Here is a 22,361-nt window from a genome sequence, read left to right as displayed (position 1 = left end):
TACTTCACTGATACTGATGGAACGTACATATAAAGTTTATAATAAAATGTTACATGAAGAGATGCCCAAAAACGCAATGTTTAAATCAAATGAATGGAGTTATTAATGTGATACTCTCGTCACCAACATTTCTGATGTAATGCAATGTAAATGTATGCTTTATATACTTATTGTACCTCTTCACTGCCTGATGATTTGGCAACAACCTAACTGAAAATCCCCGAGCTGGCATGTGAACCACTGGCCGACTGTCCTGAAAGCACTGTATTGAAGTTCATGCAGATATTAGTCATAGGAACATCACAATGATGACCACAGCAAAGAGAAATACTTGTTGTCATAGGCAGAAAGAGGGAGGGGAAAAAGAGAAGATGGAAAAGATGGCGAAAAAACTGTCCACATGGAATATATAGCACCATCCATTGTGGTAATTTTTCTATTTCTATGCCTAGCTATTATCTCTGGATAAATGACAAGGCAGCACGTTCTAATCCAGTTTGTTGCGATGAGCTGCCACAGAAATGATTTACTATACTCTACTACAACATGACTTTAAATCCCCCTCCTCAAATATAAATTTGAAAAATCACCCGTAATAGCTCCGCTGACGTTGGCCTTTCCTGAGGTATTTTCTGCAAGCAGTAATCAACAAATCTCCGAAAGGAGTCTGTCCTATACGTGCAAATACACAGAAAGAAAATAAAATCAGTGTCTGTGGAATACATTAAGTACTTAAAATAATTCTCATTCAAGGGAAAGTTTTACATTTTAAGATATTTTTAATAAAATATATGGAATATTAGGAGAAGTGAATCATTCTCAAGTTTATGGTATCTAGAAATTAATATTTGGATAACGAAGTGGAGAGTTTCAAGTTAGTCAACACATAAGCATATCTTAACATATAAGCAAGGTCAAATCATAATTTATGTCAGAAAATGAAAAGCATTATTATTTTTATATATAATAGTTTTATACACATTTTTCTTTCCAAAGAGAACAACCCTCCTACGTCTCAAGCCTATATTCTTCACGGCCAGTTGGTAACTTCTCCATCACCCACCACGTATAAGCAGGTAGTAAAATTTGAAGCGTAAGGGAAGAGAACATAGAAATATGGTTTCTGGATGAAAAAAAACTTCCTTCTTTTGAGAATTCTGTGCTGTCCACTCTTGTTTAAAATTGCCCTTCTTCTATAACTTTTGTGGCCCAAATAGTTATCAAAATGTTATAATTTTCTGTAAGGAACGATAGGTCTTCTGAATAGATAGTGCCTGTTCTCTGTCAACATTCTTAAATATACATATAATAAAAGAAATGACAACTGGAAAAACAATGACATCAGAGAAGGTACTTCATCTCTGCCAAGAAGTGATAAGAGCTGAGATGATCAATACAAGACTGTCAGGATTTAAGAGACGAGACTTATTAGGAAGATAGCAGGGCATGTTCCCTGTAGAATTTCAGTTCCTACACACACATTAAGAACACAGTACAAGTGACAGTGAGGGCAGAAATAAATAAAAATGTGTGTGTGTGCATAGCCAGTTCACGCCTATAAAGCACCACTGTCACTTACTATAACATACAATGAAGGAATGTATGGTTTCTAGGTTAGATATTTAAAATGTGATTCAATGAAAGGGCCAAATACATACGGTGATTCCCTTAGAGATTTAAAATGAGAGTGGAGTCTTACCATTCATTAGACTGCAGCGTTGGGGAGTCATTCTGGGCAATGTGGTATAAGGCACTCATTGCGTTCATGTTGAAAAGGGGGGGCTTCCGTTCCGCTGAAGGAAAAGAAACACGATAAAGCAGTTCTTGAAAGAAATCAGGCAGAGAAATAAGGATCGGTGAGCAAAGCTTTGCCGCTAAATCAATGGCTCGTTACTGTCATCATGCCACATAATCTACTTATTTTAATCTCTAAGGTCAGCCCAGTATAGCCATTCAGAAGAAGCTGCTGGTCATCTTAACGTACATTGGCAAAGCTCTTAACAGATCCATTTCAAAAGACTCAGAGAAAAAAAAAATTTTTTTTTCACCTATCTTCAAATGCTGGTCTTTGCTTGTGTTCCCACAATAGGTATGAACATCTTTGTGTGTATGTGTTTTAATGTAAACATATGTATTCATTGAAAAAAATCCATAAGGCACAGAAAAATAGAATGAGAAAAATTATTATAGAATGGAACGTCTTCAACATGACTAACATAGCAAGGGAGATAGAGTAATTCAATTCAATAAACACTGTCTGAAGGCTCCTCCAGGCCAAATGAATGGTACAGGTGGTAGTGGAGGGGAAAGGAGTGGGGGGGAGGATAAATCACAATCAAGGCTTGGTACAGCCCCTTTCACCTCAGTGAAATTAGGTATTTCTTAATAGATTTATTCCATTCCAGCCAATCGTGGTCTCTTTTTTGGAATTTCTATAGCTCTATTTTAGTATACTGCTTATTTGGCATGTGCTCTTCTATTCCACTTACATAAATATACACTCTTTTCTCTCAAAAGAAATCATTAGCTCTGTGAGTAAGATCTTACAATCCTAATACTCTTATGCTTTTATTCCTCAGGAAATATATAAGATGTTATTCACATGTTAAGTGCATGATTTGTTGACCAAAGGAAAGAAACAAGGTTCTAGTTCTGAGTACAGTTAATTTTATATTATTTACGAGTTATTAATGCCCTAGAAGATAAATCACTATCTCATTCTACCACACTTATCCTAATGGATTCTTTACACAGTCCCACCTTGTAATTCATAATCTAATTCTCAGGTTTTATCAAACATCTTGGTTTTCAAGCACTTTTAAAATGGTGAATTTGGCTTATTCTATGAAGTAATACAAAAGACATTTTCACTCTCAGAAGGATGAACTTGTGAAAAGCCAGGGTGAGAAAACAAAAGAAAACAAAAACCCCCCAAAACTTGGAACGAACCATTTTAAGAGTAGTGAACTTTAAGTCACTGCCAGTATCCCAGCAGAAGACAACTATGGTTCTTCATCCATGATGCTTTGGAAGGGCCTCTTAGTCTCAACTAAACGTTCTCTGATACTTTCAAAATGTACAGTCTACCATTCTATAAATAGTTTTTATTAGCCTCTCAACAGAATGCTATATACTCATGAAATATCTACCAGTATTATAGGGGCATGGACTGTTCACAAGTGGAAATTTGAAAGTTGTAGTGTGGAAAAATGGATTTATATCTGTTTCAAATGCAGAAGAGTTCCAGATTAGGGTCAGGTAGGTTTGTTTGTTTGTTTGTTTATTTATTTATTTATTATTTTGCAGGAGGTACACTCTGGAGAGTTTCTAGAGGTTGGCCTTCTGACAACTTCAAGTATTTGAAGCCCATGCGGAACTAGGAACTCATCATGTCACCATCAATGGTTTCCCATTATTCTTAGAACAAAGTCCAGATATTAAACATAGCCTATTTGTTTTTATTAACATGACCCTGGCGACCTCTAGCATTTTGTTCTGAGAAGCAACGCATCCCCCCCCTTCTCAAGTCATCTTTTGCTTCACTGAGAGAACCAACTTCAGAGCCTTTCACACATACTGCTTCCTCTGTCTGGACTCCCCTCTCACTTTCATTCCCTAAACTTTATCTGGTTAATTCTTGCCAACCTTTCAGGTTTCACCTGAAATATAATTGCATTTTTGCATTCATTTCATAAATATTTATTTAAGGCTTATTATATGCTTATTAAACACTTCCTTAGGGAAGCCTTCTCTGACTTCTCAGACTAGGTCCTATTAGATTTTGTCACTGCAAATTATGTTTTTCCTTTCTACTACCTACCACAACATAATTAATTATTTGTGTAATTCTTTACATAGTGTGTGTCCTCTTTGCTAAACCTCATGAGGGCAAGGACAATGCCTATTATGTTCATCTTTGCATTCCCACTGCTGAGCATAGCACCTGGTATGTATTTTTGGTGGTCCAATAACTGTAAAATAAATGAAGGTAAGGCAAATTAAGGCAAAGAGGAAACTCTGTCAACAAACAATCTAGCGTAGCAAGAAATCACAAAAATGACTGAGAAGTGACTAAGTCTTGGGGCTTACATCAGATTCTATGTGATGGCTTCATTCCCTGCCAGAAGGATAGGAACCCTCTCACTTATTGGCAAAAGGTATAAAATTCAAGCTGCTCAGAAGAACACTGAATTGCAAAGGAGAAACAACCAGGAAGGGGGACTAAAGAAAGAAGAGAACAGGAATTTGGAAAAAGGATGAAGGAACAAAAAGCAACAGCAAAACCCGATTCAGTAGTGACAAGAAGGGCGGTAGCTCGGATCTGAAGCAGGAATGGTGAGGCTGTAAGTAGCCAACACTCTGCTGTGAACAAGACGACAAGCAGCCACACGATGGTAGAATAGCTGTAGTAGAGAAGCACGTGACTGAAGGTGTTCTGAACAGCACATGGCTCTATGGTCTGAGAAGCATTTGCTAACTATTAATTTCAGACTGCCTCAGCTACATAAATCCTCTGAGCCATGGTGACAGCACTCATTGCTAAGCCAGCATACCATAGAGCAAGGGTTGGGAAACTATGGCCTGTGGGCCAAATTCACCTAGAAGTCTGTTTTTATCAAGTTTTATTGAATTACAGCCACGTTTATTTATTAACATATTGTTTATGGCTGTTTTCATGCTATCACAGCAGAGCTGAATAGTTATGAGAGAATCTATGGCCTGCAAAGCCCAAAACACTTATTATGTGGTGCTTTACAGAAAGTTTGTCAACCCTTCCTGCAGAATACAGTCTGCATACAATCTTCCACAGAAGCAGCAAAATAGGAACTAGGAGTGATTTGAAGCCACCTTGAGATATGTAATTCAGATTTTCTCAAAAGAAAGGAAAAAGGTGGGAGCATTAAAAAGCCGAATTCAAATTAAAAGGAATAAAGGAATTTCTAGTTAAAGACAATGACCAAGTGTTTGTGGCAACAGATTTCTTATGAACAAATGTGGCTTAAAACCATAATAATTAGCGATAACAATAATTAGTACCATGTACTGAATTCGTACTATAGGTCAGGCACTCACCACGCAGGATTCTGAGACTAGTTCGGCAAGAAGAGCGTTATTATTCCAAGCATTATTTCCGAACTAAAGAAACTGAGGTGCAGCTGGCCTAAATAATGAAACTAAGGTACATGATAAGTGGCTAAATTGGGATTTCAACCCATCTTGTAAGAATCCAAAAAATGTGTTCTTTTCACTAGGTCTCAACAACCCTGTGCATCTTTGATAGCTTGTACTGTTATTTTTTTTAAAAAAAAAAGGGGGGCACCTGGCAGGCTTGGTCAGTAGAATGTGTGACTTTTGATTTCAGGGTGGTGAGTTTGAGCCCCACATTGGGTGTGGAGATTACTAAAACAATAAACTTAAATAAATAAATAAACTTAAAAAAAAAAAGAAAAAAGAAAAATCATTAGGAGTTTTAAGAAGAGTAAATATACCTAGCCTCTCCCTAACAGCCATCACAACATCACAACATTCATTTGTTATCAACAATGAGTGGGTAATGTGGGAGATGAAAATTCCAGGCAAAAAACCTACACGACGGCGACTTTTATGTTTTTGTGTGTTTGTGATTTTTTTTTCCTGGAGAGTTTATTTCTGAGCACAATAAATTCCCTGACAATGCTAATGGACCATTTGCCAGCTTCTATCATGACCTTTGCAGGTGAACTAAGTGTTGTAGGTTAAACAAATGAACATCATATTAACTTCTCTTGAAATAATCTTGGAAAATAAAATATTTGCTGACTGGACAATTTCAGTGTCCAAAGATTTCAGAGGATTCATGCATTTAATTAGTTCTTTCAGTGGAAAATTAATTTAGCAAAAGATAATTTGTGGAACAGGCTTCACCACTCAGGAACTATAGAGCTTGATCCAGGAAAGAATGACAGTGCCAGTAACATTATCATCTTCCTCCTTTGTGATGTTACCTTAGCAATTTAAATTACAGGTTAGGGAGCTTTTAAAAAAATATACAGTATTATGGAAGAAATGTCATAAGGAAAGGGGATAACACTATCCACAACTTTCAAGGTAATTTTGACATTAAAAGTACAATTTAAAGTATATCAAACATATAGAAAACTTAGAAAAATCATTGTTTAGGGCTTTATATGCAGTAGGTTATTCGTTTTTCATGTAAAAAAATACCCTTCTTTTATATGTCCATTTACAAGATTAATGCTAGGGAGATAGAGATATAAAGAAAAGCTGTCAGGGACGCCTGGGTAGCACAGTCGTTAAAGCATCTGCCTTCGGCTCAGGGAGTGATCCCGGTGTGCCGGGATCGAGTTCCACATCGGGCTCCTCTGCTATGAGCCTGCTTCTTCCTCTCCCACTCCCCCTGCTGTGTTCCCTCTCTCGCTGGCTGTCTCTCTGTCACATAAATAAATAAAATCTTTAAAAAAAAAAAAAAAGAAAAGCTGTCAAAAAGTTGTATGGTCTATTGCATTAGCAATATAATACATTCTGAATAATTCTTGATAAGTGAAATGTCCTTGGTAACAATTTTACTTAATGAATATTAACTGAGCATATACTACATCTTTCTCTGAACCTAAGATGCCAGTGACTTTAAAACGTACCACTACTAAGATGCACCACTATTTTATGTATAATTGGAGAAAAATGCTGTCAATTATAATTATAAAATGCTGTTGCCTGTAAAATACCCCCCAGTTTGAAAGAGATGTTAAAATGTAAATTAACATTTTAGATGAAATATGATATGTATCAGGATTGTGTTGTTAATGGCTAACATTTACTATGTAGGGATTATAATAATAACCACTTTAAATCCATATTTTCATTTAATCCAGACAATCCAATCCTGGTAAGGTAGGGATTCTTACTATGCAAATTTCATGGAGAGTTCAAATAATTTGACGAAAGTCACACAACCAAGAAATGGCAGAGCTGTAATTAGAATTCAAGTTTGACCATAGAGTCTATGTTTGTAAGTATAATTCAATAGTATCATCTGTCAATTTGCAGGAATAGCCATTGTGGAGGATAAGACAATTCAGGAGATGGCTACTTTGTTCTTTAATTCAGTAAATCATTATATAAAAGACAATCTAAGCTAGGCTGATACAGAGACCATGTTTTCATACATACTTTAATTCATTTTTATGAAAAATAAAACAAAAAATTAAGCATATACCAGGGCCTCTCTCAATAGAGGAAGTTCTAAAAGTATCTCTTGGGATAAGTACCTATTTCACCCAGTGTGAATCGCTATTTGAAACTTCAGTCATTACTGTATCTACACAGTACAAGTGATGTGATGGTGATCTTGAATCATCATAAAAAGGTACATGTTGTTTGCTCTATTTAAGAACATTGGAAAGGGTAGAATCCACGTTACATTTAGAAAGATTATGGTAAGAAAAAAACTTGTTAAAACAATGGGTGGATACTAATAAGCCATAAAGTTCAACTTGGGTAGTACGTCCTTTTAAATTTTCTTAACAGATGAGCTGCTGCTATGGTATCAGTGTTATAATTTTGGTTCATTTTAGAATATAAATGACAGGGGGCACCTGGGTGGCTCAGTTGTTAAGCATCTCTCAGGGCGTGATCCCAGGGTCCTGGGATTGAGCCCTGCATTGGGTTCCCTGCTCCACTGGGAACCTGCTTCTTCCTCTCCCACTCCCCTGCTTGTGTTCCCTCTCTCACTGTGTCTCTCTCTCTGTCAAATAAATAAATAAAATCTTAAAAAAAAAGAATATAAATGACAAAAATTGGAATAATCCTACATACAAATGCAATTAACTGTTATTGAGCCTTTGTTCTGTGCCAGGCATTATGTTAAACACTTTACATATGTTATCTTATTGAAGTCTGACAATATCTAGGGTATACGTATTGTTATTTTACTTAAGTGAGAAAACTGAGGATCAAGCAAGCTGAGAAAGTTGTCCAAACTCTCAGAGTCAGGATGAACATGTTACACAACTCTGAAAGGTGTCATTCACATGCTAGACTATGTGGATGCCTGCTGGTGTTAGTGCAGCCATTTGGGGTGGTACTGCTAGCTAAGTGTTGGTAAAGCCAAAATTCAAATCCAGGGTGTCTAATTTTAAAATGTATTCCAAGTTGCTAACTCTATGCTAGGCAGAGGGCGGGTTTTTTTTTTTTTTAAACCATAGGTATGTACATTTATTTCTCATTTTTAAAAGTCAAATTCTTTGGGGTGCCTGGGTGGCTCAGTTGGTTAAGCATCTGACTCTTGGTTTCAGATGGGGATATGATCTCAGGGTCATGGGATCAAGCCCCACGACAGGTTCCGTGCTGGGTGCGGTTTCTGCTTGAAATCCTCTGCCTCTCCCTCTCCCTTTGCCCTTTCCCCCCTCTCAAGTAAATAAAATCTTTTTAGAAAATTAAATTCTTAAATATTTCATATGTAAAAATTTACAGATTATGATACCTACCATTTAATCAGTATTTTGCCATATTTGTTTCAGAACTTTTTTCTTCTAAAAAACATAATAGACATAACTTTATTCTTCTTCCTCTCTCCAGAGAATGTTCTATGTTGAAATTACATCTTTTACATCTATGTTCTTATGCTTTAAAAAATACATATGCGTATATACTCATATATATACTAACATACACAGACTCATTAACAATATGAAGAAGTGTTTATAAAACTTTCATAATTGGCATCATACTGTACCTTTACTTTTATAACTTTCTTTGTTCATTAAATTTTCAATGTTATGATTTTTTTAAATTTAAATTTAATGTTAAATTAGTTAACCTACAGTACAATATGGGTTTCTGGAGTAGAATTCAGTGATTCATCACTTACATGCAACACCCAGTACTCATCACAAAAAGTACCCTCCTTAAACTTCTTCATCCATCTATTCCATCTACCCTCCTTCCTCCATCAGCAGTTTGTTTTCTATCATTAAGAGTCTCTTATGATTTATTTCCCTTTCTCCCTTTTTTCTGCCCCCCTTCCCATATGTTCATCTGTTTTTTTAAATTCCGCATGATTGAGATCAAACGGTATTTGTCTTTCTCTGACTTATTTCACTTAGCATAATACTCTCTAGCTCCATCCACATTATTGCAAATGGCAAGATTTCATTCTTTTTGATGGCTGAGTAACATTCCATTGTATATATACCACATTAGTCAATGGACGTTTGGGCTCTCTCCATAGTTTGGTTATTGTTGATAATGCTGCTATAAACATTGGGGTGCACGTACCCCTTTGAATCTGTATTTTCATATCCTTTGGGTAAATACCTAGTACTGCAATTGCTGGGTCATAGGGCAGTTCTATTTTTAACTTTTGGAGGAACCTCCACACTATTTTCCAGAGTGGCTGTACTATTGGTGGAAGTTTGCATTCCCACCAACAGTGCAAGAGGGTTCTCCTTTTTCCACAGCCTCACCAACACCTATTGTTTCTTGTGTTAATTTTAGCCATTCTGACAGGTCTGAGGTGGTATCTCATGGTGGTTTTGATCTGTACTTCCCTGATGATGAGTGATGTTGAACATCTTCTCATGTGTCTGTTATTCATCTGGATGTCTTCTTTGGAAAAATGCCTGTTCATGTCTTCTGCCCATTTCTTGATTGGATTGTTCGTTCTTTGGGTGTTGAGTTTGATAAGCTCTTTATAGATTTTGGATACTAACACTTTATCTGATGTCATTTGCAAATATCTTCCCCCTTTCTGTAGGCTGCCTTTTAGTTTTGTTGATTGTTTCCTTCACAGTGCAGAAGCTTTTTATCTTGATGAAGCCCCAGAGTTCATTTTTGCTTTTGTTTCCCTTGCCTCCGGCAACGTGTCTAGTAAGAAGTTGCTACAGCAGAGGTCATAGAGGTTTCTGCCTGTGTTCTCTTCTAGGATTTTGATGGTTTCCTGTCTCATAGATCTTTCATCCATTTTGAACTTATTTTTGTGTATGGTGTAAGAAAGTGGTCCAGTTTCTTTCTTTTGCATGTTGTCCAATTTTCCCAACACCACTTGTTGAAGAGACCGTCTTTTTTTCCACTGAATAGTCTTTCCTGCTTTCTTGAAGATTAGTTGACCATATAGTTGTGGGTCCAATTCTGGATTCTCTATTCTGTTCCACTGATGTGTGTCTATTTTTGTGCCAGTACCATACTGTCTTGATGACTACAGCTTTGTAATATAGCTTGAAATCTGGAATTGCAATGCCTCCAGTTTTTTCTTTTTCAGGATTGATTTGGCTATTCGGGGTCTTTTGTGGTTCCATGCAAATTTTAGGATTGTTTGTTCTAGCTCTGTGAAGAATGCTGGTGCTATTTTGACAGGGATTGCATTAAATGTGTAGATAGCTTTGGGTAGTATAGACATTTTAACAACATTTGTTCTTCCAATCCTGAGCGTGGAAAGCTTTCACATTTCTTTGTATCCTCTTCAATTTCTTTCATAAGTGTTCTATAGTTTTCAGAGTACAGATCCTTTATCTCTTTAGTTAGGTTTATTTCTAGGTATCTTATTGTTTTTGGTGCAATTGCAAATGGGATCAATGCCTTGATTTCTTTTTCCTGTGCTTCATTATCGGTATATAGAAATGCAACAGATTTTTGCACATTGATTTCATATCCTGCAACTTTGCTGAATTCATGAATTAGTTTTAGCAATTTTTTGGTGGAGTCTTTCAGGTTTTCTACAAAGAGTATCATGTCATCTGCAAATAGTGGAGGTTTGACTTCTTCCTTGCTGATTTGGATGCCTTTTATTTCTTTTTGTTGTCTGACTGCTGAGGCTAAGACTTCCAGTACTATGTTAAATAGTAGTGGTGAGAGTGGACATCCCTGTCTTGTTCCTGACTATATGAGAAAGGCTCTCAGTTCTTCCCCATTGAGGAGGATATTAACTGTGGGTCTTCAGCACCTGGCCTTTATGATGTTGGGGTATGTTCCATCTATCCTTACTTTGTTGAGGGTTTTTAGTAAGAAAGGATGCCATATTTTGTCAAATGCTTTTTCTGCATCAGTGTTATGATTTTTGAGATTTGTCCATGATGATACATGTAGATCCAGTTCATCCTTCACTGTGTTACAGTATTCTGTAATTAATTTATCCATTCCTCCTTGGATAAGAATTTAGGTTGTTTCAACCTTTTCTAGTTTCTACACATTTTCAGTGTACATGCATAAATATTTATTTAAGGAATATACTTAGAAGTGAAATTTCGGGTCACTGAGACTACTCATCAACTTTACTAGATGTTGCCAATTTACACTCCAAAGTTGTTATACTAGTTTATATTTCTGCCAATAGTGAATGAGTTCCTGTTTCCTTAGTAGTTTCCCAAAATTTATTTATTATCCTCAGACTTACGAACTTTTGCCAGTCTGATAAATGTGAAAAGGTTTTTGTTTGTTTTGTTTTTTAAAGTAGGCTCCATGCCCAGCATGGAACCCGACGCAGGGTTTGAGCTCCTGACCCTGAGATCAAGATCTGAGCTGAGATCAAGAGTTGCTTAACTGACTGAGCCACCCACGTGCCCCAATGTGAAAAGGTCTTAATTTGCATTTCCCTTATTACTAATGAGCCTGAGTATCTTTGAATGTTTGATGTCCATTTAGGTTTCTTTTTCAATGAACTTGTTGATTATATTCTTTGCCCATGCTTCTATTGGATGTTTGTCTTTTTATTTTTGATAAGAAACGTGGTAAATCATAAGAGGTCTTTAAAAATTCTGGGCCAATACTCTTGTTGGTTAGATATGTTGGAACTACTTTCAAGAGGCTTGTCTTTTAATTTTTGTATTTTACATAGCTTTATATTTTAAAGTACTAAAAGTTATCATATTTGTCAATGCTTCCAAAATATTTTTAGAAAAGTTCTTCCCACACCCATAAAGGTATATACTACTATAATAATAATAGTAACAATAATTACATTTATATAGTGCTTATTATATGGCATGCCATATTTTAAGTATTTCATATATATATTATTTTTTTTTTGAGTACAGTTGACATAGGATGTTACACTAGTTTCAGGAGTACAACACAGTGATCCAACAACTCTATACATTCTGCTATGCTCACTGCAAGTGTAGCTACTATCTGTCACCATGCAATGCTACTGTAATACCATTGACTATATTCCCCATGCCTGTGACTTTTATTCCTGTGACTTAGTCATTCCATAACTGAAAGCCTATTATCTCCCACTCACCCTCACCCATTTTGCCCATCCCCCCTCCCCCGGGCAATCATCTGTTTGTTCATTGTATTTATGGGTCTGATTCTGCTATTTGTTTATTCATTTATTTGTTTTTTAGATTCCACATATAAGTGAAATCATACTGTATTTGTCTTTCTCTGTCTCACTAATTTCATGTAGCATAATACCCTCTAGGTCCACTCATGTTGTTACAAATGGCAAGATTTCATTCTTTTTTATGGCTGAGTAATACTTCTGTGTGTGTGTGTGTGTGTGTGTATACCACATCTTCTTTATCCATTCACTTTTGGTGGGAATGTAAATTGGTACAGTGACTGTGAAAAACAGTATGGAGTCTCCTCAAAAAATTAAAAATAGAAAAGACCATATGATCCAAAAATTTTACTCCTGGGTATTTACCCAAAGAAAATGAAAACACTAATTCAAAAAGACATATGCACTCCCATGTTTATTGCAGCATTATTTACAATAGCCAAGATATGGAACCAGCCCAAGTATCCATCGATAAATATTTATATATATTATTCATTAATCTTCATAATAATAGCACCTACTTTGTAGCACTGTTATCTCTACTTTGCAGATGCAGAAACTGAGTCATAAGAGGGCTTCTCCTAAAAGTTTTAAAGTTTTGCTTTTTACTTTTGGGTATTTAACCATTCTGGAATTTTATTTTTTTATATGGCATAAGCTAGGATCCAGTTATAGTTTTTCTCATACAATTAACAAATTGCCTCATATTATTTATCAAATGGGCCAACCTTTTCCCACTGATTTGTAATGCTTTCCTGTCTTATACCAAAATCTGACTTACACACGAGTCCATTTTATAGTCTGTTCTATTGGATACTTCCCTACATCAATACTGTATTGATTTAATTATGATGGTATGGATTTTGGTACAGTGATTTTTCTGTTCAACTTCTACTTTTTGAAAATTGTCTGGAGTAGTTTTGGCCTTCTGACTTTTAGGACTACCTTGTAAAGTTGTACATAGTATTGTTTGAAATGCACCATATGTCCTTTTTAAAGTATGCAAACATTTCTGCTGAGTCTCCCCCACCCATAACCAGTGTGAATAAATTAGATTAATTTCCTTTGCAGTGAAAGAGAGAATGATACAATTTTAGAATATAAAAAAGAGGGGCACCTCTGTGGCTCAGTTGGCTAAGCGTCTGCCTTCAGCTCAGGTGACGATCTCAGGGTCCTGGGATAGAGCCCTGCCTCAGGCTCCCTGCTCAGCGGGGACTCTGCTTCTCCCTCTGCCCCTCCCCCTTCTCATGCTCTCTCTCTCTCACTCAAACAAATAAATAAAATCTTAAAAAAAAAAAAAAAGAATATAGAAAAGAAATCTACCCCCTCAATATCCTTTAACAGAGGCCCAGTCAAAAAATTATGGTATATCTATAATACTGGAGGAGTAAGATGATGCTAGTAAAAAAAAAAAAAAAAAAAAAAAGAAAGAAAAAAAGAAAAAGAGGTCTAAGTTACTAATATAAAACAGATCTCTAAGATATTGTTAAGTGAAAAATCAATATACAGAACCACTTGTATATGTTAACTTGGGTGAGAAAAGAAATGTAATACATGTATATTCATATTTGTTTGTATATGTCTAAAGAAGCTCTGGAAGGATATATAAGAAATTATTAACAGTGGTGCCCTGTATGTACTGGCAGGGGTAGGAAAGGAAATGGGTAAATAGGGCCAGAGGTCTGAGAAGTTCTTTCATTGCATGTCTTTTTATATTTTTTGGTTTACAAACCATATGAATATTACTTACTTTTAAAAATTAAATATTAAATATTCTAACTCTCCTCCCCGAATTGTTTTTTAAAAAGTAGTATCTCCTTAAAGTTAAAAAAAAAGACGACGACAAGTCATCTATTTTTATCATATGTTTCTTTGTTCAAGGAAGGAGTCAGTGAAACAATTGGAAATGTAACACAAAGTATCCCAAGTTGCCTTTACAAGCCAAACATTTTAGGAAAAAGAAAACTATAGTCTGAGAATCAACCTGGAGCTCAGAAATTCTTACAGGATCAATCTGGATACCAGAGTAGAGGAAATTAACCCAAAAAACTAGATGAAGAAATTTTAAAAAACCGATTAAAAAACTAAATGTATTTATATAAATTTTAAATAAAAATCTAGATAAAGGCAGTGTTGGAGCTGGCTCTCAGTGGCTTTGGAACGTCAACTGTGTATCCCTTTCTCCAACTCCACAGTAATCCTATCCGCCTCACCACCTGAGAATCATTGGTTAAATCTGCTAGTATAGCCCTGGATAAAGGTGACTTTAGGATACATTAAAGTTCAAAATACACAACCAGAGAATCCAGAATCTGCGGTATGTTAGATAATTTTATGTAAATGCAACAATGTTTGGGGAACAACTTTAAAGCAGAGGGCATCTTCTAACAAGAATGGGTCAAATACAGTTTTTACAGTCAGATCTTGGATAAGCCTACTATTACCTTTTCAGATTTCCCTTATACACATTGAAATTAAATTACTCCTGGGAATAAAGGACATAAGTTATCATTCATGATATGGAGAATGGATGCTTTTCAACTTACTATTGTGTATTCTCACATTTGTTATTTGCTATATCTGCTCGGACTCTTTTAAATTAATAACTTGAAAACCTAGCAAAGAAAGTAATCTTCTGATGTTATATAAAAGCATAGAAAAAATATAATATATTCACACTGCCTGGCCCACATATAGCAGTGACCCATTAAATAATAGCAGGATGAATGAATTAACAATCATAGTCAGGAGTGATTCTCAAAAGTACAATAAAAACAACACTTTCACTCACCCAATTCAATACACGTGATTCCAAGTGACCAAATATCAACTTTCCCATCATACTGTCCTTCATCCATAGCTAAGATCACCTCTGGAGCCATCCTGCCAAACATAATGTACAACATTCGAGTTGCAAATTAAAAACAAAGTTCATCTAATGAAGTGATTTGGTAAAATAGCTGTTTAGGTACAGTGTGAAATTTTGTCTGATAAAGATATTATTTCTTTACACAAGTCATTTGGAAAAACACTGTTCAAAATAAAAACATTATACTCAAGGAGCTACATGAAACAACACATTATTTTCAATAACTCCTGGTTCCACCATTACCCATCAGTTTTACCGTGGCTAAATTACTTAACCTCTCTGCATATCAGTTTTTCCATCTGTAATGTGGAGAGAATTCTAATAGCTACCTCAGAGAGATGTGTAAAGGATTCATATGTATGAAATACTTAAATAACAATAGACAACATGAAAAATACTTATGGAACTATTTAAAGCAATATAATTAGATATTTCAAAGATATTACAACTTAAAAAATAAACAAACAGGCTATGGTAATGGATATTGTTTGTCCAGAATGGATTTCCATAGGAGGGCAGGGGCCTTATCAGTTTAATATGGTTTTTTAATATGCTTAGTAAATGCTATTTGATGATCATCGACAAAAAGGAAATTCAAATAGTAGCTGATTTTTTTAGTAGGTAAGTAATTATCTAGGAATATAAGTCGTTGTCCAAGGTACAATGAAATTCCAATTTATCTATGAAAGGAAGAAAAGGCATCTTGAATAGATGGGGTGAAATTTTCAGTCAGAGTGAAAAACTAAGAAAAGTCTCAGAGAACTCAAAAAGAAAAAAAGAAAAAAGAACCTGGATTTCTTTCATTGAAAGGTAATATTTATGCTTGTTGACTACTGAGAGAAGGTTACAGAAACTACCTTGTCCTTGCCTGGAGATTCTGCCTCAAGAGAAAGTTTCAGAAGAAACTTCAAATGAAATCTAAAACCTGAGCTTGGTCAGTGAGTTGATAATCCTGCTCAGCTTACACACAGTGACATCAGCCGTATTTGAACAGTTTAAAGTCACTGGAAATTTTATACTAAGTCAGAGTGTTTCTTTTTTTGCCAGTGGGTTTTCTATCCTTTAATGAAATCTCATTTGAGGCACATGGTGAGACACTGTCAAAACAAAACAAAACAAAACAAAACAAAACAAAAAACAAAACAAAAGCAATGCTTTGAGCCCATCTTGTTCATGTATGCATATTTTAAAATTCTAGTTTTTAAATCCTACATACCAGTAAGGTGTGCCCACAAAGGAGTTGGCAGGAGAAGCCATTGAGGCAGATCCGAAATCAGCTAGTTTCACCTGACCTGGCTCTGTTAGAAGAATATTTCCTGCTTTAATATCCCTGTAGGAAAAAATAAGAGGGTTAGAAAATTACTTTTCAACTTTGATTATGGAATAGGTCAGAGCATGCAATTAATAAGACAAAAAGTTTATTAAAAAAAACCCTTGCTCAGATAGCCAGAAGGGGATTTAGTAATTACGGCATGTTATAAGGGGGCCCAGATTCCTGGGTGTACTTACAGGTAGGTCAAAGTAATTACTAAAAGGTAGAGCTTTCTTTAGAGGGAAGGAATGCAACAAAAAAAAGGAAGACAGACGTGACCAACAAGGAAACCTATTCAGTTGCTACACTTAAAAAAGCATATTCTCAGATGCTAAATCCAGTCATTAAAAGTATCCCTTATGCTGGGAAAACTGGTGCCATTTGTAACTGCCTTTTTTTTCTTTCCCAAATTACATAACACTTTTGGAGTCCAAACAAACCTTCAATAACTGTATTATCTACCTACCAATAAACCTCAACTACACACATACCTTTTCTTTCTTGCCTGTGACCCTTTCTCTCTGCCTTAATTGTAACTGCAACTCTAAGGCATTTGAGGGTACATGTTATATAGAAGGTGTTATTTTAAAAATAACACTGTACAATAAAAAGAAGACCCTGAAAGATCAAAACAAACAAGGATTAGGGATTAGGAAATTGCATTTCTATTGTATTACTACAAAGAATCGAAAGTGGTTACTACTAAAGCTATTAGATATTTTATGCAGCAGAAAGTTTTTAAAGTATTATTTAAAAATATTTATTGTTGAGGATGACAATTTAGAATGAAAAGATGTGGATGTATTCTTGATTCTCTTCAAAAAAAGCATGAGGTGTAATGAGTACTAGGAACCAAGACTTATAAATTGATGGGCCATGGAAAGACAAAGCAGAGAGAATGAGGAAAACTTAGGTTGAAAATGAGAAGGTTCAAATGTTTCCAAAACAATGTCTCCAAAACTCTTGAAAATTCAGCTTCTTTACTCAAGATGACATTAGGCACTAGCAGAGAGAACTAAAAAAAACATTTATTTCTCTAACAACAGAAAAGTATCTCTCTCTATTACCTTCGATTAGAACACTGACTTGTCAAATCAAAATAATAAATCTGAGACACGGTATTTATTTTTAAATAGGGAGCACACTTTAAAAGCTTTGTTTTTTCAACTTCTTTTATATCCTAAAGAAGATAAAGTATAATATAGAATATAAAATATTAAATTACTGCACAGATTTTGTTAACAAAGGCACAAAAAAAAAATGAACCATGGCTTCAAACAGGAACCAGCAAAATCATATATAAACAAGTTGGCATTCAGTAAGGACATTTTGGTATCCAGAAAAGTACTATAAAAATTTTTTTTGTCAAACCCATAGACATTGTGGTTAAATCCATTTTATCAACATTTATTGGATATGGTTAGGTTCATTCTTTGTCTTTATAAATAAGTCAAATTCATGGCAGGAATTTTGGTCTGCCTATCTCGAGGAAGTTCTGCTTTTGTCGAACTAGTAACTGCTAATGGCTACTCGAGGATGATTAAAACAGAAGCAAAAGGGGAACCAATGATGTAATAGTTTCATTTCTTCCTAGTAAATGTCAAAAGTTTTTTCTTTTGTTTTTGAGCCATCTGAGATCCTTTATATCTACCCCTTATTGCACTACTTCTGCCACCAGTCATGAAAGTAACTGTACTAGAAGTTCTTTACTGACAGAAGGAAGAATCAGAAACAACATCTTCATTTAGGAGAAGTTAGTGTATAGGAAGTAGATTGGAGGGAGGGCAGTGGAGTTGTGGTAGAGAAAATAAAAGGTAGAGGAAAGCCTTGGATTAGGAGTTAGGAAATCTGAGCCTCAATCTTTATTATGTAAAACCTGTGAAACGATTGGCAATTATTTAAATCTTTCAGAGTCCCAGTTTCTTCACCTGCCAAGATAAATACAATAATATCTTCCTAAATATCTATGTGGACTATAGAAATGCACAATATTTTAAAGTGATGAAATAGCACATATTTATATAAGATTGACTTGTTATTTGCAACAGGAAAAAGGAGAAGAAACTCAGCTAGGAAATAAATATATGCAAGGAAGGCTGATTTTCTTTTCTTCTTGGACTTGTATCAAAAGGCTGCTGGGCCCTTCCTCAGATTTTCCTGCAACATCCTGCCTAGAGAACAGTTACCTATAGAACAGAGGTGATGCAAGTGTTTGTGTACATCTGGGACAGACCAAGAGACAGAATTCTGTCTAAATTCTGACAACTTTTCTTCTTACATCCAGCAGCAGCAATGTCTTTGCTTCCTATAAATCCACAGGCACCCTAAAAAGTGTGGCATGCACTAATTTTCAAGATTCCTTGGATAGTCCCGTAACTGACATGTAACTGGTCTCCAATCTTACCTGTGAATCAGTGCATGAGAATGCAGGTAGGCCAGCCCCTGCAAGGCACCGTGAGTAATGGCAGCAATTTCCACTTCTTGAAGTGGTTTTTTGTGAACTGAGGAAGGAAAAAAAATTCAGAAGTAGTATTCAGTTGCATTCTTCTTAATATCTTATACAGTTATACCAAACTGAATTACATACTCTCAAACGACAATTTGGGAACACATTCACCATATTTCCTACAGAATTGCAATAAATAATCAGATAACAGGAAACTCAAGTACAAAAACAAACAAACAGACTCCTTAAAACAAAATAAAACAAAGCCTGATAGTCACTGTAATGACTCGTTAATTGACTTGTCAGTTGCAAGTCAAAGCCACCACTGATTCCAATTGGCCAGGTCCAAATTTACCAGTCCTTTCTGACATTTTAAATGCCTAGAATGTTTTAGGTTGTATTATTCTCCTCTCCACAGAGCATCTATAATTACCTCTTCTAACTACAGGTTTTCATTATTTGTGCAAGCAGCTAATAAGCAATTTCTATTCAGAGATCAAGGATGATATAATAAAGTTTTTTTTAATGTAAATTTTTAACCCAGTCTCTGATTATAATAGGATTTGCAGAAGAGAACTGAGTCAGTCAAGATATTTGAAAGGGTTAAATATCAATATAATTTGATACCATCTACCTCTCTTTCATGCATACATATGAATTTGACGTTTTTGGCTACATACATTAGATCACATTAGCTGAACATTTTAGTAAGTACCTGCCCTGGATGGGCATTGCACTGAACAGCAGGAGGGCTGCTAATCATTCCCGAGACACTTTTAGCCTCTGCAGAGATAAAGTTCTCACAGCTCATCCACACAACCCTTAGGTCTGAGTCAGCATCCATTTGCTTTGCCCAAACTGCACTTTAATATAGGAGTAGATACTATTCTGGTCAAGGCAGAACAAAAGGAGGGGATAGTGCTTTTATTCTTACCTTCTAACAAATCAGAGGCTGAGCCTAAGCAATATTCCATCACCAACTGTAATAGATTAAAATAATAACCAGAATAATTACAGTTAATAAGAAACTGCTAAAACCAACCAACTAACCAAGGAATTAAGAATGCTAGGAGAGTGAGTATTCTTTTTTCTTTCTTTTAAAGATTTTATTTATTTACTTGAAAGAGAGAGAGAGAGCATAAGCGGTGGGAAGGGCAGAGGAAGAGGGAGAAGCAGACCCTCTGCTGAGAAGAGACTCGATCCCAGGATCCTGGGATCATGACCTGAGCCGAAGGCAGCCACTTAACCACCTCAGCCACCCAGGTGTCCCATATGTCATATATTATTATGTATAATGAGTTATGTATTTACATCTAAACTATTAAAATTTGTTATATATTTATATATGTAATTAAATAACTATATATGTTAAAATTATTCCAATACCAGAATGATTTAAAACATAAGAAACATAGAAGTTTAAAGTTCTGAAATTTTGTTATAGTTTTCTGCTTGACATTAAAATAAACAGATTCAGAAACATTAATTTTATTTACTTATTAATAGAAGTGTAATTGATGTACAATATTATGTTGACTTCAGGTATACTTCATAGTGACTCAACAATTATCCATTATGAAATGCTCACCACCCTAAGTGTGGTTACCACCTGTCACCATATGAAGTTATTACAATATTACTGACTATATCCCTATGCTGTACTTTTCATCTTCGTTATTTTATAACTGGAAGTTTGTACCTCTTATTCCCCTTTACCTGTTTCACCCATTCCTCTATCCCTGTCCCATCTGGCCAGTAACAGTTTGTTCTCTGTGTTCAGGAGTCTGTTCCCAGTTTTTTGCTTGTTCGTTTGTTTTTTTAGATTCCACATATAAGTGAAATCATATGGTATTTGTCTTTCTCTGTCCAATTTATTTCACTTAGCATAATACCCTCTAGGTCCATCCATATTGTCACAAATGGCAAGATTTCATTCTTTTTTATGGCTGAATATTCCATTGTATATGTACACCACATCTTCATCCATTCATCTATCAATATCACTTAGGATGCTTCCATACTTGACTATTGTAAATATGCTGCAATAAACACAGGGGTACATATATCTTTTCAAACATGCTTTTTGTTTTCTTTGTGTAAATACCAAATAGTGGAACTACTAGATCATATGGTACTTCTATTCTTGATTTTTTGAGGAAACTCCATACTGTTTTCCACAGCAGCTGCACCAATTTACATTCCCACCAACAATGTGCAAGATTCCCTTTTCTCTACATCCTCACCAACAGTTGTTTTTTCTTGTCTTTTTGATAGTAGACATTCTAACTGGTGTGAGGTATAATTTTACCTCACACCAGTGAGGTAATGAGAGATTCCGCATTCAATCAATATTATAATGAACATTAGCCTTTTATGGGCACTACTTTTTTTTCTGCTTTGAGGTATAATGACAAACACTGTTTCTTTCTTTTTTTTTTTTAATAAAGACTTTATATATTTATTTGAGAGAGAGAGAGAGAGAGAGAGACAGAAATAGCAAGAGCAGGGAGGAGAGAGAGAAGCAGGCACCCTGATGATCAGGGAGCCCGATGCAGGGCTTGGTCCCAGGACCCTATGATCATGACCTGAGCCGAAGGCAGAAGCCCAACTGACTGAGCCACCCAGGCACCCCTGACAAACACTGTTTCTTTAACCATTTTGATAGAAATGTTTCTTAAACAACTAAGTAAATTAATATGCACATATAACTTCCTTTAGCTGAGTATATGGAATATGAACATAGAAATTTAAAACCGAATGGAGAGAATATGTTTACAGTTATGGTTGCATTTAAAAAAATTTTTATGTTAATGTATATTTTTATCATGTATATTTGTTTCCTTATTATTCCATAGCACAAGGACACCTGAGCTGTGGCTGGTTGTTTGCTCCTCACATTAAACAGCTCTAGTTGCTCTACCTTTTTTTTTTTTTTTTTAAGATTTATTTATTTATTTGAGAGACAGAGAGAGACTGAGCCAGCGTGGGGAGGGGGAGTGGCAGAGGGAGAGGATGAGAGAAACTCAAGCCAACTCTGTGCTAAGTGCAGAGCCCAATGTGGGGCTCAATCTCACCACCCTGAGATCATGACCTGAGTCGACATCAAGAGGCGGATTTTCCGCTGACTGTGCTACCCAGGTGCCCCTCTACTTCTAAATTATAGGTCTGCTTTCTAACTTCCCTGATTTCTTCCTTCTGGTAAAATTAGTCTTGTGGCTGTTTGTATGTATGCCTCCAGCAGTTCAGTTCCTACGAGCTCCTTCTATTTAGCCTATCAAATCTGTTGTGGACAGAGACCCATTAACCAAGCTTGTTAGCATTCTATGTAATCTAAGAGTAAACAGGCTTTAAATAAGAGCCCAGAGGATTTTCTGAAGACTCCAAACGCATGGTAGTTAGCACTTGATTTTGTAACATTTATCCTGCATGCTTAAAATCCCTTTCTTGACTCCTTTAC

General features: G+C 35.6%; 1 protein-coding gene across 4 annotated transcripts in view; it reads right to left on the bottom strand.

Moving 5' to 3' along the window:
• The window catches only part of TAOK3 (TAO kinase 3), a 175,286-nt gene that overhangs the window by 52,243 nt on the left and 100,682 nt on the right, over window positions 1–22,361 (bottom strand). For all 4 annotated transcript variants that reach the window (XM_045791602.2, XM_045791603.2, XM_045791604.2 and 1 more), the window contains exons 6-11: window positions 19,839–19,884; window positions 18,863–18,959; window positions 16,363–16,476; window positions 15,069–15,160; window positions 1,700–1,793; window positions 591–672 (exon numbers count right to left, since the gene is read on the bottom strand). In XM_045791602.2, coding sequence (XP_045647558.2) covers window positions 591–672; window positions 1,700–1,793; window positions 15,069–15,160; window positions 16,363–16,476; window positions 18,863–18,959; window positions 19,839–19,884 — 525 coding nt within the window. The remainder of the gene's footprint in view (window positions 1–590; window positions 673–1,699; window positions 1,794–15,068; window positions 15,161–16,362; window positions 16,477–18,862; window positions 18,960–19,838; window positions 19,885–22,361) is intronic.

Source organism: Ursus americanus, chromosome 30 (genome assembly GCF_024610735.1).
Source record: "Ursus americanus isolate L20-20 chromosome 30, mUrsAme1.1.p, whole genome shotgun sequence".
Taxonomy (NCBI): domain Eukaryota; kingdom Metazoa; phylum Chordata; class Mammalia; order Carnivora; family Ursidae; genus Ursus; species Ursus americanus.
This window is presented reverse-complemented; position numbering and strand designations above follow the sequence as displayed.